Source organism: Amblyomma americanum, chromosome 1 (genome assembly GCF_052857255.1).
Source record: "Amblyomma americanum isolate KBUSLIRL-KWMA chromosome 1, ASM5285725v1, whole genome shotgun sequence".
In the NCBI taxonomy this organism is placed as follows: Eukaryota; Metazoa; Arthropoda; class Arachnida; order Ixodida; family Ixodidae; genus Amblyomma; species Amblyomma americanum.
The window spans coordinates 275,652,926-275,669,928 of record NC_135497.1 but is presented as its reverse complement, the minus strand read 5'-3'; the positions used below and the strand labels follow the sequence as shown (position 1 = coordinate 275,669,928).

Sequence of the window (17,003 nt, the reverse complement as noted above, 5' to 3'; positions counted from 1 at the left end):
ACAGCTGCGTTTGTTCCCTCGCCCACTCAGCCCGCTTTTGTCGTGGGTTTGCCGTCCTGGGCCCTCTTATGTTTCACGCATTAATGATTTTTACAGCGACAGCTGTTCAGCGCCCGTTCCTCGGTTTCGCGTCGTCGTCGTCGTCGTCGTAGTAGTAGTAGTAGTATGCCGTAGTATGTCGTTGTCGTCGGCGTAACCGGCGGGTGCGTTGCCATGGGAACCATTCGAAGGGTGGCAACCGTGTAAGGAGGGAGGTATCACGTGAGCAAGAGAAGTGCGTAACCGGTGGGTGGATACCCCAGGGACCATCCCGGGAGTGGATACCGTCGAGGGAGAAGGCCATCGGAGAGCGGAGGAATCCCCAACCGGGGTATAGTTAATGTAGAAGGAGGAGGGTATGGCGAGAGCGTAAGATGGCGCTACCGGCGGACGTGGTTGTCACGGTAACCACCAGGAGGGCAGTTACCCTGGAAAGACAAGGAGAGTTACCATGGAAGGAGCCTTTATGGCGAGAGCGTAGGAAGGCGTAATCGGAGGGTGGCTACGACGGGAACCATCCGGAAGGTGGTTACCGCGGAAGGGGAACGGTGCGGCAAGAGCGAAGGAATCCCCAACCGGGGGATGGCTGCTCTGGAAAGAGGGGAATGTGGCGAGAGCGTGGGAGTGCGCAACCGGTCGATGGTTGTCACAGAAACTCTGGAAGGACGAGGAGTGTTATTACCTTGGACGGAGGAGGATATGGAGAGAGAGGACGGAGAAGGATATGGAGAGAGAGTGGGAAGGCATGGTAACCGTCCGGAAGGTGGTTACCATGGAAGGAGGAGGGATGGTATGCCGAGAGCAGAGAATGCAGCATGTTCGTCTGCGGCAGCTGCTGCGAAACGCGCTGCCCGAGGAGAGGATCACCGGCGGCGGCGCTGCGCTTCTAGGGCAGCGGACTGGACACGAGACCTGTGCGAAATACGACCATTCATGGAAAAATAAAAAGACCGCCCCTAGAACTATACAGATCTGAGGTCGCTCTGATATTTTATAACACAACATATCGAAAATTACGCAACGCCTGTAGTACCTTAACACATATCGCTGAATCTCACGTTAGCCAGAAGTAGCCGTCCTGTCATCTCTTTAATAGGCAATGCCCAGCCTGGTTTGCGATAGCACAAGGATCTCGTCGAAATCGTTTAGCACGACTTTGCGTTTACTCAGCGTTACCTAGGTCATAATGTTTCCAATGCCGCCTTCGACTGGTCGCTTTCGATTACTCTAGAGTGCTCATTCGACTGGTCGAAACCAGACGCACTGAATACATTTGGCCGGCTCTTTCCGAGCGCCCGGAGGTGCTCCGCCTTTATTCCCAGAGCGGCTCTGGGTCACGCGGCTACTGCCACCGATCCTAGCACGGCGCCAATTAGTTGGGTGTACTCAGTGAGCTTGCGTACGTAGCGACTCTTCGGATAACGAATGCGCATGCGCAGAACGCTACGTATCTCGCCGCGTCTTGCGAGCGTACGCACGCTACAAACCACAGCGTGCGCGCGGTACGGTTACGTTACGGGATGCTTTGACAAGATGGCGGCGCGCTGCTCGCCCGCTGCGGAATAAATGTCACCACTGCATTCTTCGTCACGATAGCTCGCCCTAAATGTAGCGGTTCTCTTTTATTTCACACACCCTCGCCCGCACGGAAAGGTATAAACCACAACTATCCCCTGTGCTTCAGATAACTGGGAAATTTTCAAGCTCTTTGGCCTAACTAGATGTAGTGTGTTTTCATCGTAGCAACGACACCTGGGTACGTGGACAGCATCAGCTTTCAGGCGTGTTCGTTTCAGTGGTATGCCAATGTCGACCAAGTATAGTCTGAGCAAAACAAACGAACAGGCAAGCAACAAAAAGGTGTTCATGTTGGTCGTGACGTCAGGCTGCGCTGCAGTTATCCATCATATTCTTCACAACTTGATATCCTTTGGAAAGGAGTGACAGTGTGTGCCTGCCGAGCGCACTATTGTTACAGCTTTGATCTCGATCGGCATCCAGCTTCACTGTTAACAGCTACGCGCGATACAGTGGAACGCAGGAGACTCTGGACGTGAGTACCAAGATGCGCTGACGCAGCCGAGCAGCTGCTGCGGCGCGCCGAAACACGCGACGCCACGACTCAGGGCTGTCGTTCAGGTGCACCAAGAAATGAGCGACAAACATGCCTACCGTTCATGTGGGACAACCTAAGTTATTACTGCAAATTTTAAAGCACTCTCATTGGAATTCAGAAATGGAGTGACAAAATTTTGAAGCAGTATATCTTCAAATCCCTGAAAGAACATTGATGTCATCGACTTACACGCATTCACAGGGCATGCATTTTTGTCATGTCGATATGATATCGAGAGCTAACATCTGCACGGTAAAAAGTACCGACGTCGGACGACACATGCGGCTGCACCAATGCAGCTCGCGCGAGCGCGGTTTCCGGCAACTTTATTGCCGCAAGGTGATCGCAACCCTCATTAGTGGTGACCTGTAAGGGCGGAGAAACTCGCGATGAACTGGCCACGGCTGCTGTTCCGCCGACTGCGCCTCAGCGTAGGTCGGCAGCTATACGAAACGGCACTGACCCTTATGATGTGGCCAGGTTCCTTCTGATACCACCGGCTCCACGACGCGATCCTGCCTCGCCATTAGGCATCAGGACGCACTTTTTTTTTACAGTGGTCTCTCCATCCAACGGACAGCATGGGCCAAACCGCGTTAGGGGTGGTGACGCCCGTGAGTCCCTATCGAGTGCGCTGACAGCGTCCTCTGGGGGTAAACGTGCACGACGCTCCCAGAATGCACTACACTTCTGGCGGGCACGGCGCTTCTAACAGGCACGACGCCCCCAACGGGCATGACGCTCCTGGCGGGCACAACGGTGCTGGCGGGAACGACGCCGCTGGTTGGCGCGACAAGTCCCGTCATTGTCTGGAAGCCGCCGCCACTGGATGAGGAAACCCTGTGCACGGATGTGGTTCTGCGCGCAGGTGCCACATGCATGGGTGCCGCCATCGCGGGAGCCACAGCGACCCGCGCCGGCATGACGGCCCTCGCGGGCATGACCGCGCTGGTTGGCGGGACAAGTGTCGGCATTGTCTGGAAGGCGCTGGATGAGGAGACCCTGTGCACGGACGTGGTTCTGCGCACAGGTGCCACATGCATGGGTGTCGTCATCGCGGGAGCCACTGCGACTTGCGCTGGCCGAGCCTGCGAGGCGGCTCGGTAGACCTGGGGATAGACCGTGGTGGGCGGCATGGAAGAGCTGGTCGCCACCACGCCGATGACCGGCGGCGGAGGCGGCGCGGCCAAGTTTAACTGGCTTGTGCTTGCCACTACGGTTGTCTGCTGCAACACCCTGGCCGAGGGAGCGCTTGCTTGGACAGGTACGCATACCGCCTGCAAGTGTAGACCAACCGAATCACATTAAAGGATGACATGTATTCCTGTCGGTTGGGGCCGACATCTAGCTATGAAACTGTCCATCTTCTCAGGCATTATTTTTATTTTCAGATAATGGTTCGATATTTGAAGATCGATACATTGTTACCTGTGGGCAGACTAACAAACTGTTTGAAAGCTGACGGGCTGCAGCAGAGTGGAATGCAAAAAAACTGCAGGACTGAAAGGCGCTTTAATTGGTTGGCCGAGACTCAACAACACTGAAACGCCATTCCCGAAGCGTTTCTGTTTGCCGCCAGAGCCGTTAGTGGCATCAGCTAATTGCACATGGTAAACAGCGACAACTTGATTCATGAAAAATAGTGAATGAATGCTGCAGTGGTTTACAATTCTTGCATCCCCCGAATTCACTCGATTAACATGTGTGCTGATGTCGACGCGAACTGGTCAAGTGAAGTGAAGTGAAGCATCTCAGAAGTGAATAGATTTGGAAATGTTGGCATTCATTGTTACAGGGAAAACAGCGCGAAACCACGATAGGACGAGGACGATCAACAGGACAAGGCTTATTCTCAACTAAGTTTTTATTGCAGATCCGGAGCATACCAATACTCATATGAATAGGCAAAAGGAAAGCAGAAAGCGCAGAAAACAGATGAGACGCTGCCACATGTCGTACACTCCATGAAATCAAGTTCTTCCCTTGACAGTCTACAGACTGCCTACTGACGCATTCATCACCTGCTCGTGCTATCTCCGTAGCTTGCACGATTTCCATAGTCAAGCCGTGGCGGTACAAAACGATCGTCTTTTCTTAAAGGGTGGCAAGGTGTGGTTATGCGTCGCATTTTTTTTTAGAATGGGCAGCCAGTTGGCCGCCTGTAGCAATGTTAGACTTATATGTTGTGCTCTTCCAGATGCATAGATGTTTGAATGTGCGTCTGTAAGAGCACAGCATAAAAGTCTGTGAGCTTCCTACAAAGAGTAGAGTGGGCAATAAAAAACAAAACTGCACTGCCCGTACCTGCAACATTGCTACAGACGGCCAACTGGCTGCCCATTGTAAAATAATTCGACCCAGAACTGCATTGCCGTCCTCTGCCCGTAAAGACGATAACCTGACTAGGGAACAACCAGACTAAGGAAATCGAACCTGACGAACAACCTGACTAGGGAAATCGTGGAAGATAAAGAGGTAGGACGGGCAAGTGATGAATACGTCAGTAGGCCGTCCGTGGCACTGGCAAGGAAAGAGCTTGATTTCGTGGCGTATACGGCACGTGGCAGTGTTTCATCTGTTTTCTGTACATTCTTATCTTGTGCAGATTCATGTGTATATATACAGGGTGTCCCAGCTAACCTTAGCCAGGGTTTAACAATATGCCGCGGCACTCTAAGACGACGCGACCAAATTAATGTTGCTGGCTGTTGTATGGAGCAACTCACACTATTTATTGTATTGTGCTGAATTGTTTAATTAGTCGAGATTAATTAACCAACTTCGGAAGCAACGAAGAGGGACGAAAAATTCCAATGAGAAAGTTGCAGAACAGTCCGCGAAACGTCCACATGAACAGTTTTTAACTTTCCATCTATTACGTATCGCCTTTTTTCCACTCACTGTAGATTCTCGCAAAATACGAAAAAAAATCCACGTGACATTCCCGCTTGCGCGCAGCGATTGCAGTGCCCTCAAACGTTCCGCGTATGAACGAACAGAACATTGAGCCCGTTGTACTGCCACCAACGTTTGCTGCCGCTTAAAAGGTGGCAGGGCAGCGAGCGACGCAGCAGCTGGCTGTGCGATATAGGCAAGCGGTTTGCTTCCATTAGGGCGCTTGATAGCGACAAGCAGGCGCAGTCCTTATCGCTTGCGCTCGCGTAAATCGCACAGCCAGCCACCGCGTCGCAGCCCTGTCACCTTTTTAAGCAGCAGCACACCGGGCTAAATGAGCTGTTCATTCCTATGCGGAACGTTTGAGAGCACTGCAATTGCGGCGCGTAAGTGGAGACGTCACGTGGTATTTTTTGTATTTCGCGGGCATCTCCAGTGAGCGAAAAAAAAAGCTGATGCGTAATAGATGGAGAGTTAAAAAGTGTTCAATCGGACGTTTCGCGGACCGTTCTACAACTTTCTCGTTGGACTTTTTCGCCTATCTTCGTTGCTTGCGAAGTTGGTTAATTAATGTCGACTAATTATGCAACATGCAAAAATATGCCGCGGCATATTTTTAAACCCTGGCTAAAGTTAGCTGGGACACCCTGTATGCTCCGGATACACGATAAAAGCTTAGTTCTAAGTTCGTTTGTCCTGTCGCTTGCCTTGTCATTGTTCTGTTGTGCTTCCGCGATATGTTTTCCGTTCAACAAGTGAACCCGGTTGATGACTGCTGATTATATGTAAACAACAAAAATAAATTACTTTCTACTCTAGGAGATGCCCTCTCTTAGAAAAGGAAAATGCGCAGAAATACATCGGGAAAAATAGCGCAGTATGCCTGGCACGATATTGAACTTTTTTCTTTTTCGCAGCAAGTCCAAAGGCCTTGCCGTGGTGCAGTGTATTGGAAATAATATAGCGGCCGCTTTCTGCTGAAGATTGTCAGCTGGATTAGTCTTTTCTTGATTTGCTTGCTGCATTGGTAGCTAATCACATACTCTAGTTCATGCACGCGGCGCTAAAACGAGGGTTTTTCACCATTACTCTGCTAGAATGTGGCGCATATGCAACGTATGTCGCAGTCAATACCTGTGCTTTTCCTCTCAACAGCATCGGCTGTGGATAGGGCCCGACAACTCACGTGCATCGGCTGCGGTGCCACGAGTACGGGCTGAGATGCAGGCATAGCCACAGCCGCTGGAGACGCATACATCAGCGGCAGCTGAGCTTGTGGGGCCAGCTGTTGGTGGGAAGACGATGCCATGCTTGCGGCAAAACGACTCCGCCCCTTCGACTGTGACATTGTGAGCGAGCTTTCTCGGTGCACGGAAGAGCTGGCCACGTGACTTGGAGCTGCGCCGACGAAAGGACCAGGCATCAGAGAGGGCACCATGGCCCCCATGCTCGCCGTAGGAATTCCGGCCAACACTGGCACTCCACTGGTGACAATGCTTGTCGAGGAGGATACGGCGTGGAGCCTCCTGGGCGTCTGTGTCAACCGATGTGAAAAAGAAGACAGCTGCTGCATGGGCGGCCCGAAAGGGGGAATGATTGAAGTGCCCTTGGTGGACATGGCAACAATTCTTCGCGATGTTCCAGGCGGCAACTCGGCGCTTGAATACATCTGCAGAAGCCTGGCGAGTGGATGGCCCTGGTACTGCTGGCTCTCTCTTTGGTACTGGGAAGTTTCTTCACTCTCGAGGGAGCGCCTTTTGCGGGCCCTGTGGGAAGGTGGGATCGATTCACTTTTGGCTCTTCGGAGTACGCGGATGGGACGCTTACAGCGAAAAAAGTACTTGGCCAACATGAAACAGAACGGAATAGTTACTATGGCAAGTAACATGGCCAGCAGCAGCGATGCCCAGTAAGCGACAAATTCGAGGACATAGGTGTAGCAGACAACATCCATGAAGGAGGTGAAGAGAGCGCGAAGAAGAGAGCAGCGCCCTGCGACTGAGCTTCCCTTCGGTTGCATGACAGTGTTCACGAGGCTCTTGACAAATCGGTTGTAGTACGACGGAATTATGGGGAGCAGGGCTCCTTCAACGGCGGTCTTGTCCAACATGGCGACCTTATCACTGTACCAGAGGCCGGACCGCTCGTCAAGATCTACATTGTCACTTAGGTTATCATTGACATATCTCGCGGGCGCTGAAAGCGAATTCTGGGAAGACTGCCTAACATTGGCGAAGAAATTGGCGTAGCGCGATAACGAATTTTCCATGTTGCCGCGTCTGGGCTGAGACGATAATTCTCGCAACACATTTTTCAAATTTAAGCGCGGCAGGAACACACCTTGTCGATTAGAAGTTCTTCCATGGCTAGGTTTTGGACCCAGATCAAGGATGGAAACTGAATCATTTTGGCAGCTTTCCATTACTTCAGAAGGCATTATCCTGGACAACAAATGGCTGCGGTTGCTAGCTGGCCACAGTCTTTCCAAAGCATCATCCAAAATGATGTAATTTTTGGTGAGGTAGGGTTCACAGAAGTAGGTATACCCCAGTGTGCTTCCAACGACCAGGAACATCGATTTCCATATGGCGACGATGACAAACAGAGTGAAAGCGTAGGCTGTCAAGGTGAGTTCGCAGCCTATCAAATGGGACAAACGAGTTCTTTCATGCGGGTCTGTTTCGCTGTTGTGTACGCAAACCCCCATTAGCACACCCACGATGAGGAGACATAAGCTCGAAATGTGCAGGATGACGACCCAGAAAAGATCAGATTCCACGAATGATGCCAGTGACTTGAAAGGACCTTTGCTGTCTTCGAATGCATGCACGTCTTTCTCGAGCTGATTGATGCTATTGTGCGATGGTAGCACGTTGCAGTCGCTCTCGTCCATCATGGAAGCGTAGTCACTCAGAATTTCGTAAACTTTTTGGCGGTCGCTACGTGTCGCAGCCGCCACCGCTCGCGAGACATCCCCGAAGAGCTGCTCCTGATCCTGGTGGACATGAGCGCACTGATTCTCCATTGGCTGGAACTTGTCACCCATCCTGCCGTTGTTTCGTGTGTTTGCCATACTTCCAAAGTAGCGCTGGTCATTGGCGCATTCCTGATCCCCGTGGTAGAAAGGAATTCTGACGTCTGCCGTGGCACTACTTGCGACGAAAGACTTGAAGGCTATGTCGAACCCATCTCCCAAGACCTTTCCCACTTTCGGCATGCGCGCGGTCCTCCTGTTCAGCGCAATCTGAGCCACCGTCAAATTGACGAAGCCGCGAAGGCCGTTGAATGTGGACGCCAGTACGGCGGGTACTTTCTCTGTCACGCTGTCAACCATGCTGTCACGGGTGCTCACGAGACACAGCAGCAGAAGCGTCATGAGCACGAAAAGTATGCCAAGCACGACGAGGAGGAACACGAAAAACGTCATGTAAGAGGGTGTCACCCGGTGCCTGAACTCGCCCGTGCCGCAGGCGATGGCGCGGTGCACCGTGTTACCGAGAGAGGTGAGGCAAAAGAACACCAATACGGCCCAGAGGAATGTAGTGAAGCTGCCGACGCTTGGCTGATGGTAGGCGATGTTCTCCTTGACAGCGTCGTAAGTGGGGTTGGCGGCGGCCTCTTCGAGTATTGAGGCGTCGTAGGGAGGGTGCGCGAGCCTGGAGACGATGTCGGAGCCGAGGTCGGACATAAAAGGGGACGAGCTTTCCTGTTCCACGTTGTACGTTTCGATGTCGGCTTCACTGGCACTGCTTACGACGGTGCTCGCATTGTAGTCCGGCTCGGTGAAATTTGTTCGAATGGAAGGCATCAGCGCCAAGAGCAGAGCCAGGACAAGACCACCCGGCGACATGGCGACGTGATACCGGACAGCGCTGCACTCACGTCAAGCCTCGAGCTGTACGGCTGGATAGCCACTGGCGCGGCAACATATTGCCGGCGCCTTTTCCTTCTTCTTTTTCTAGCTGTGCAGCGGCGTCAGCCACATTTTGATCGCGTTTTTCGCCGCCAGACGGCCAGCCGGCCACAAGTCCCGAGCATGCACGAGCAAAATGTGACATCTTATGCCGAGTAGGAATAAGCAAATTAATAAATAAAGAATGACGCTTTAAAACCGAACAGAGAGTCTTATTATTTAACGATGAAGTCTTATTTATTCTAACGATGGAGTGCTGGTCAACCTGATTTCTGCTGTCACTATCCTCGTTGCTGACTGACTGGGAGACTGTCATCATCATCGTTATTTTTACTGCGGGCCAATTTTTTATGCGCTAATTCTTGCATCAGGCTTGAAGAAATGGATTAAATACATGAGATCAAATTGTCTAATGATCGAAGTCCAGAAGGGACCGATAATGGTGTCCTTATGTTCACGCAACGCAACATAGGTTACTGTGCTGTCCACTGAGAGACCCGTTGTCTTCATGTGCCGGATCCGGGCTCACCGCTACGCATGGCAGACCCACGGCTAAGGTGGACCTCCATGCCATCGCTGAACGTAGAGACACACTACACCCACTTAGGTGGTGAGAGCCGTTCCTTCGTCGCAAAACACGCAGGGCATCCATGGCGGACGCAAACCAGCCTCGAAAGTGAGGCCAGTTACGAGTGAAAGCAGGATTCAGGAGCTTGCCAAACCGTACCCTCCACCATTTCCTCAGCATGGGTTCGACCAGGTGGAGGGTGACCGCACGCGGAGGGTCTCCTTTATTTACGTGTTCATTTATTGGAAAGATGAGGTTGGCATTACGCAGTCTGTGGAGGGTAGGCGGAGAAGAGGTAGAGCCCGCCAGCCGCATCGCTGAATCTGTCTCGATTTGTGACTGAGGAGGTCACGTGGGACCCACTCAACTTGTACTGGACACGAGATCTGAGCCGCGACACGATTAATGATATGGCTGGGACTGCATGGGACTGCGAATGACAGACACATCGAAGTAGGTGAATGGCTTAGAGGGCGTCGGTGCGAATCACGATGCTGGCTATGGGGAGTAGGAAAATGGCGGATGGGATAATGAAGAAAGCGCTTCCTACATATCTACCAGTTACGCACTGAAGGTGCCAGGTGGTTCAGTAACCTTAGGTTTATAGGTCTGACTTGGGGTATACGCTGGCCTGGACAGTAATTAGCAGTTACTTTAGTTCCTTGGATCCTGGAATCGGCATGGAGAATGATGGAGTCGCAATAAAGGTAAGTATCCTGTTCGACAGCGCGCTAAATGACGACGCAGCATGGATTGACCGTGCGCGGTGAATGTCGGTAGGTTTGTCGTCGCCCAGTTCCACAAATTGCCGCAGGGGTAGAACCAGCAGCGGTAGAAATAGCAAGGCGTGTGACAAAGCAAAAGCCACGCACACATGCGTCGGGTGATTAAGACTTCAAAGCTAAATATGGGTGGTAAAATTCGCGATCAAAGATTCAGGTTTATCGTCGACTTTACTGCCGATGGTACATATGTGCTCCACTGCGCCCTTTTGGCGAAACGTCTATCGCCAGGTACAGGAATTGCGAAATAAGTTGAATCAGTCAACGAATAAATACATGCACAGGCATAAAGGGATAATGTAAAAAGACAATGAGGACTGTAAGCTGGGCATCAGAAATAAAGAAAAGTCAATGAATCAATGAGCTTTATGTGAAGCAAGAAATAGATTACCTATGACAGAGAAAAAAAACGGTGCAAAAGCAGTCGAAGAGGTCCTCACTGCCGGTACCCGTGGCGGGTGGTCTAAAATGAACAAAAGGGGGCTTGGGAACCACCTGTAATTCAGAAATTTTTGTGAATGCATGTGCAGAAGAATGAGTGAGTGAGAAACGTTACTGAGCATAATGAGAGTGATGATGCTGCTTCTCACGGGCAGGGTCCTCAGTCCAGGGCTGCAGTGACTGCTGTCATGATCCCGAAAGCGCGATTAATCGGCTGTTGCTCGTTTGCAAGTCCTGGCTGAACAGAGCAGCTTCCCATGAGGAGAGGATGGGTGGGAATCCTGGAGGGTGACATTCCCATACGTAGTATTATAAGGATGGGTGAGAGTTTTCGAGGTACCGATAGAAAGCAGAATAAGAATGATCAAGCATTTAGGCCAAGAAGGCTAAATGGAGTTTGGGCTACTCGTCTATGCTTCAGAAAAGAAGATATGCGACTTGAAGAAATGATCAACAGTCTTGTTTACTTCACGGCATCGACACAGGGGGACACGATGTCTGCTAGAGGAAAACTCAGTGACAGGCGTACGATAGTGAGCCTTTGCGAAGGAGACTATTTAAGCTGGCGTGTACGTCCGACGTCGTTGACCACGCCAAGGAGACAGACGACACCGTTAATCTGGGGATGAAGTTGGTGGATTCAGAGAGCTCCTGCATGAAGGCACGTCAGCGTAACCTAGACGCGGAGATATGATTCGGCACCAGCCGGGGTGGCGTAAACTACGGGGCCTTTGTAGGTAAATTAATTTAGCCAAGAATTCAGCAACTTGGGACAAAATCAGACCTTTATGTTCTTGCGTAAGGTACTGCCAAACAAAGCGAAGTGTAAGAGAACGAATGGCTGCATGCCCGCAAGAAGTGCGAATTTTCGCACATGGTAAGTATACTTTCTATAAAGAATCGGGCACAATTACTTCCGACAGAAATCCACGAGTTCAACTTGATCAGAGTTGCACACAATGATAAAGAATGAGCCACAAAAATGGGAACAAGTGATGGTCTCCAAAGAGGCAAAGACCATTTGAGAGCGAAAAAATAGCTGCCTATGCTTAAACTTTCTGCCCTCTGCAAGGCGCTGTTCGCAGTGCTTACGCGTTTCTGATGATTCACTAAGCGGTCTTGCAACCAGTAATTTAGTTTACCAGAGAACTGAACTTTCCACATATACTGTAAACAATGTCTTAAAGTTCATTTTTAAACACATCCGCATTTGCATGAGCAGAAGGAACATCCCATATGCATATGCGGGAGTTTAAGGGTTGAAGTGACACTAGCAGAACGGCATTTCTGTAGCATGAGTTTATTACCAATGAAAAACAAGAAACGAAAAAGGCTTAGGAGCCAAAAAAGTTATATCGCAATAGAAAGGATATTTAAAGCTTAGAAACTTTTGAATAGTCACGGTCAGACGTAGCCTAAATTTCCTTATTGCTTTTCCTCTCACGACCTCACCTTTCAAGCCTTACCCTTTTCCATCACCCTCATCCTCATTCCTTAAAATTTTCTGGCCCTCCGTCACCCTTACTCCGTAGTTTTCTTCGGCCCTCCCTCATATTCACTTCGAGCAGTTCTATTGTTACTTTTTATACAGCCGACGTATGCCGGCATTACCAATTACTACACATGTAATAGTGCTCTGTATCCGTATATAGCACCTCTGTTTTTTTATTACATAACTTTTCGATTCTAGTAATTCTCCTGACGACTGATTGTAACAATTCACCTTTGTTTTTTGGACCCACAACTAGCCCCTGGTCCAAACACTGGCTTGTAAATGTTTTGTATTTATGCAGGAAATAAAACACATTGAATGGAATCAGATGCAAGATCTCAACGCTCTACTAAGGCGAGGAAATTGCAAACTATTCGTGCGAAGGCATTACGATGTGATACGAGCTTATAGATGTAGGGGTAGCGGCAAATTCGACCATTCGCTTGACTCGTACATGCTTGCTTGCTTGTCAAACATCTTTATTGACACAATCAAAGAGGAAGCGGGCCGACGAAGATGGCGAATGCCGGCCTGTTTATCAGCAGCCCTAGTCCGGGCCGCCCCTCAAGTGCCAGCCGCCTCGCGATCACGGCGGGCAAGGGCCACTGGGGCCCCACCGTCGAGCACACGAGGAGGAAGGCCTCCCAAGCCTCTTTAGTAGGTTTGGGATGGGGAGGGAAGTGGGGACTGGATTGGCATGCCCACACCATCTGGGATAGAGTGCAACGGCCCTCTTAAGAGTGCGGACACTTTGGCTCCACGTGGCGTGTCGTGGCGAGTAGCCAGGGCCGGACACCAGAAGGTGTTCATCTGGAGCTGCCGCACAACGCGTTCGTACACCTTCGACAGCTCGGAGGAGGGTACCGCCGGTGCCGAGCTTTGCAGTCGTCTATGATGTCACAATAGATCAAATCCACACTATCAGTCAGGTGATAGAGAAATGCGCCACTATCAGTCAGGTGATAGAGAAATGCGCAGAATATAACCAAGCCCTATATATAGCCTTTATTGATTACGAGAAAGCATTTGACTCAGCGGAAACCTCAGCTGTCATACAGGCATTGCGGAATCAGGGTGTAGAAGAGCCTTATGTGAAAATACTGGAAGATGTCTATAGCAAATGCACAGCTATCATATAGTCTTTCATAAAGTAAGCAATAATATTCCAATAAGGAAGGGCGTCAGGCAGGGAGACACGATATCACCAATGCTATTCACCGCCTGTTTACAGGAGGTATTCCGAGGCCTGAATTAGAAACAGTTGGGAAAACGAGTTAATAGAGAATACCTGAATAACCTGCGATTCGCTTATGACATTGCCTTGCTGAGTCACTAACGAGATGAACTGCAAATCATGATCAGTGAGTTGGGCAGGCAGAGCAGAACGCTGGGTCTAAAAATTAACATGCAGAAAACCAAAGTAATGTTCAACAGTCTAGCAAGGGAACAGCAGTTCACAATTGGCAGCGAGGTGCTGGAAGTGGTAAAGGAATACGTCTACTTAGGGAAGGTAGTGACAGCTTATTCGGATGATGAGAAGGAAATAACTAGAAGAATTAGGAGGGCGTGGAGCGCATATGGCAGGTTTTCTCAGATCATGAATAGCAGTTTACCAATATCCCTCAAGAGAAAAGTGTACAACACTGTATCTTACCGGTGCTCACCTACGGGGCAGAAACGTGTAGGCTAACGAAAAGGGTTCAGCTTAAGTTTAAGGACAAAGCAGTGAGCCATGGAAAGAAAAATGATAGGTGTAACGTTAAGAAATGGGCTTGGGCAGGGGGTGTAATGGTAACGGAGCGGATTCCAAGAGAAGGCAAGCGTAGCAGGGGGTGGCAGAAGGTTAGGTGGGTGGATGAGATTAAAAAGTTTGCGGGGATAGGGGAGGGGGCGCAGCTGGCATAGGACAAGGTTAATTGGAGAGACATGGGAGAGGCATTTGCCCTGCAGTGGGCGTAGTCAGCTGCTGCTGCTGCTGCTGCTGCTGCTGCTGCTGCTGCTGCTGCTGCTGCTGCTGCTGCTGCTGCTGCTGCTGCTGCTGCTGCTGCTGCTGCTGCTGCTGCTGCTGCTGCTGCTGCTGCTGCTGCTGCTGCTGCTGCTGCTGCTGCTGCTGCTGCTGCTGCTGCTGCTGCTGCTGCTGCTGCTGCTGCTGCTGCTGCTGCTGCTGCTGCTGCTGCTGCTGCTGCTGCTGCTGCTGCTGCTGCTGCTGCTGCTGCTGCTGCTGCTGCTGCTGCTGCTGCTGCTGCTGCTGCTGCTGCTGCTGCTGCTGCTGCTGCTGCTGCTGCTGCTGCTGCTGCTGCTGCTGCTGCTGCTGCTGCTGCTGCTGCTGCTGCTGCTGCTGCTGCTGCTGCTGCTGCTGCTGCTGCTGCTGCTGCTGCTGCTGCTGCTGCTGCTGCTGCTGCTGCTGCTGCTGCTGCTGCTGCTGCTGCTGCTGCTGCTGCTGCTGCTGCTGCTGCTGCTGCTGCTGCTGCTGCTGCTGCTGCTGCTGCTGCTGCTGCTGCTGCTGCTGCTGCTGCTGCTGCTGCTGCTGCTGCTGCTGCTGCTGCTGCTGCTGCTGCTGCTGCTGCTGCTGCTGCTGCTGCTGCTGCTGCTGCTGCTGCTGCTGCTGCTGCTGCTGCTGCTGCTGCTGCTGCTGCTGCTGCTGCTGCTGCTGCTGCTGCTGCTGCTGCTGCTGCTGCTGCTGCTGCTGCTGCTGCTGCTGCTGCTGCTGCTGCTGCTGCTGCTGCTGCTGCTGCTGCTGCTGCTGCTGCTGCTGCTGCTGCTGCTGCTGCTGCTGCTGCTGCTGCTGCTGCTGCTGCTGCTGCTGCTGCTGCTGCTGCTGCTGCTGCTGCTGCTGCTGCTGCTGCTGCTGCTGCTGCTGCTGCTGCTGCTGCTGCTGCTGCTGCTGCTGCTGCTGCTGCTGCTGCTGCTGCTGCTGCTGCTGCTGCTGCTGCTGCTGCTGCTGCTGCTGCTGCTGCTGCTGCTGCTGCTGCTGCTGCTGCTGCTGCTGCTGCTGCTGCTGCTGCTGCTGCTGCTGCTGCTGCTGCTGCTGCTGCTGCTGCTGCTGCTGCTGCTGCTGCTGCTGCTGCTGCTGCTGCTGCTGCTGCTGCTGCTGCTGCTGCTGCTGCTGCTGCTGCTGCTGCTGCTGCTGCTGCTGCTGCTGCTGCTGCTGCTGCTGCTGCTGCTGCTGCTGCTGCTGCTGCTGCTGCTGCTGCTGCTGCTGCTGCTGCTGCTGCTGCTGCTGCTGATGATGATGATGATGATGATTTCTCGGAACCGCAACAGTGGTCGACCTAGCTCATCGCCCCCACGAAGCTCCTGAGCTAGGGTTCCGCGTCGCGGACCGCATTGTATAGGAAGTGGTGGGCCAGTGGGCCAACCTCACCGCGTATATAGCTTGCACAGGCGAATCTCGAATCGGTGATGACAGTTCGGCATTTGGGGTCGGAAACCGCGAGGGCAATTGCGACTTCCTCGGCCCGATAAGCACTCGCAGCGCGGGAAGAGAGTTCATTGACCTGTCCGTTGCGGTTCACCACCACCGCCGCGTAGTGGCCCGAACGGGTCGAACCAGCCAGGTAGATAGACGTAGCAGACACCTGGTTTGGCGCCGTGTTTGCAGTGTAGCGGTTTGCGTGAGTTAGGTGTCCTAGACACGGTGGTACGATATCGTAGCGTTAAAAGTGAAACCGTCGTCTCCTACCCGGCCCAGTAAGGCCACGATAGTGGCAGCTCGGCCGGGCACTACATGGGCTGCGGTGGCGGAGGTAGTCGCGCCCTCGGCGGCCGGAACTGGACAGTGAATTTTGCGCCCGCGCACGCCTGTGTGTGGCCGGAATTCTTCAAGTTGAGGGAGAAGCCAGTCCTGCACCGTGATGAGGATTGTTGGCATGATTTGTGTGACTAGTGGTTGGATAGCGGCTTGCATTCGGGCCTCAAACATGACTGGGAGCTCCGCGAGTTTGGCATCTATACCCGGGCATCGATTTGGGCGGGAATGTCTTCAATTTTGGCAGCGAGGGAATCGCATCTGGCTTCAATGGCCTGAATGCGTGTGGCCTCGCGATGCGCGAATTCGGTGGGCACCCTAGCTGGTTGCGGAGCTACGGGCAGACGACTGCAGCCGGAAACACCTCCTCCTCTTCCTTCATCACAAAAGGAGGGGGAGAAGGAGAGGTTACAACCTCCACCACGGGAGCAAGGGCTGGCGAAGGGACTCGCTTCAGTTCCTGATTTTGCACGGAGAGCTGTACAATTTGGGCATTGGCTTTAGCAATTTGAGCTTGCGCCTGCTCGAGCTGACGCATGGATTCGATCTCGGTCTGGGCTAGGGCAGCAGGAAAGGGAGGGAGAGGTGGAGGCCTGGGAGACCCCCACCGCGAGTACACGCCTTCGGGTCTGCCCGAGTAGGTGCCAGAGGTGGAAAATGGACAGCCGTGCGCGGAGGCGGTGGCTGCATAGTCGTATGCAGCTTGAACTGCTTCATGCGGTACTCTGCATGAAGCAGAGTACCGGGTCCGGGGCATTAAGGTATTTCTAGAATTTATAAACTGGCCAGCTTGCCTGTTCCTTGCTCGTATGCGTGGATTCGTCTCCTTTTGCCACTATAAGACCGTCAGAGGGGAAAAAGAAGAAGGTGCTGCTGCCACCGGAGTTTCCTTCAAACAGAAAATTCGGAAAACAAGAAAGTACAACAAACAATTGACAGACCATTTAGCGTGATTAGGCCAGATACGAATCAGGTGCGCTAGCATTTAGGATTTCATGCTCTCATTGCT

General features: G+C 52.1%; 1 protein-coding gene across 1 annotated transcript; it reads right to left on the bottom strand.

The window, feature by feature from the left end:
• Positions 1-2,102: 2,102 nt before the first annotated feature.
• Positions 2,103-8,995, bottom strand: LOC144097229 (uncharacterized). Its single transcript, XM_077629977.1, has 2 exons — positions 6,237-8,995; positions 2,103-3,432 (listed from the first exon to the last, which is right to left on the bottom strand). Exons 1-2 carry the CDS (start codon positions 8,898-8,900, stop codon positions 2,752-2,754), a joined length of 3,345 nt encoding a protein of 1,114 aa, XP_077486103.1. The 5' UTR covers positions 8,901-8,995; the 3' UTR covers positions 2,103-2,751.
• Between the last annotated feature and the right edge of the window lie 8,008 nt (positions 8,996-17,003).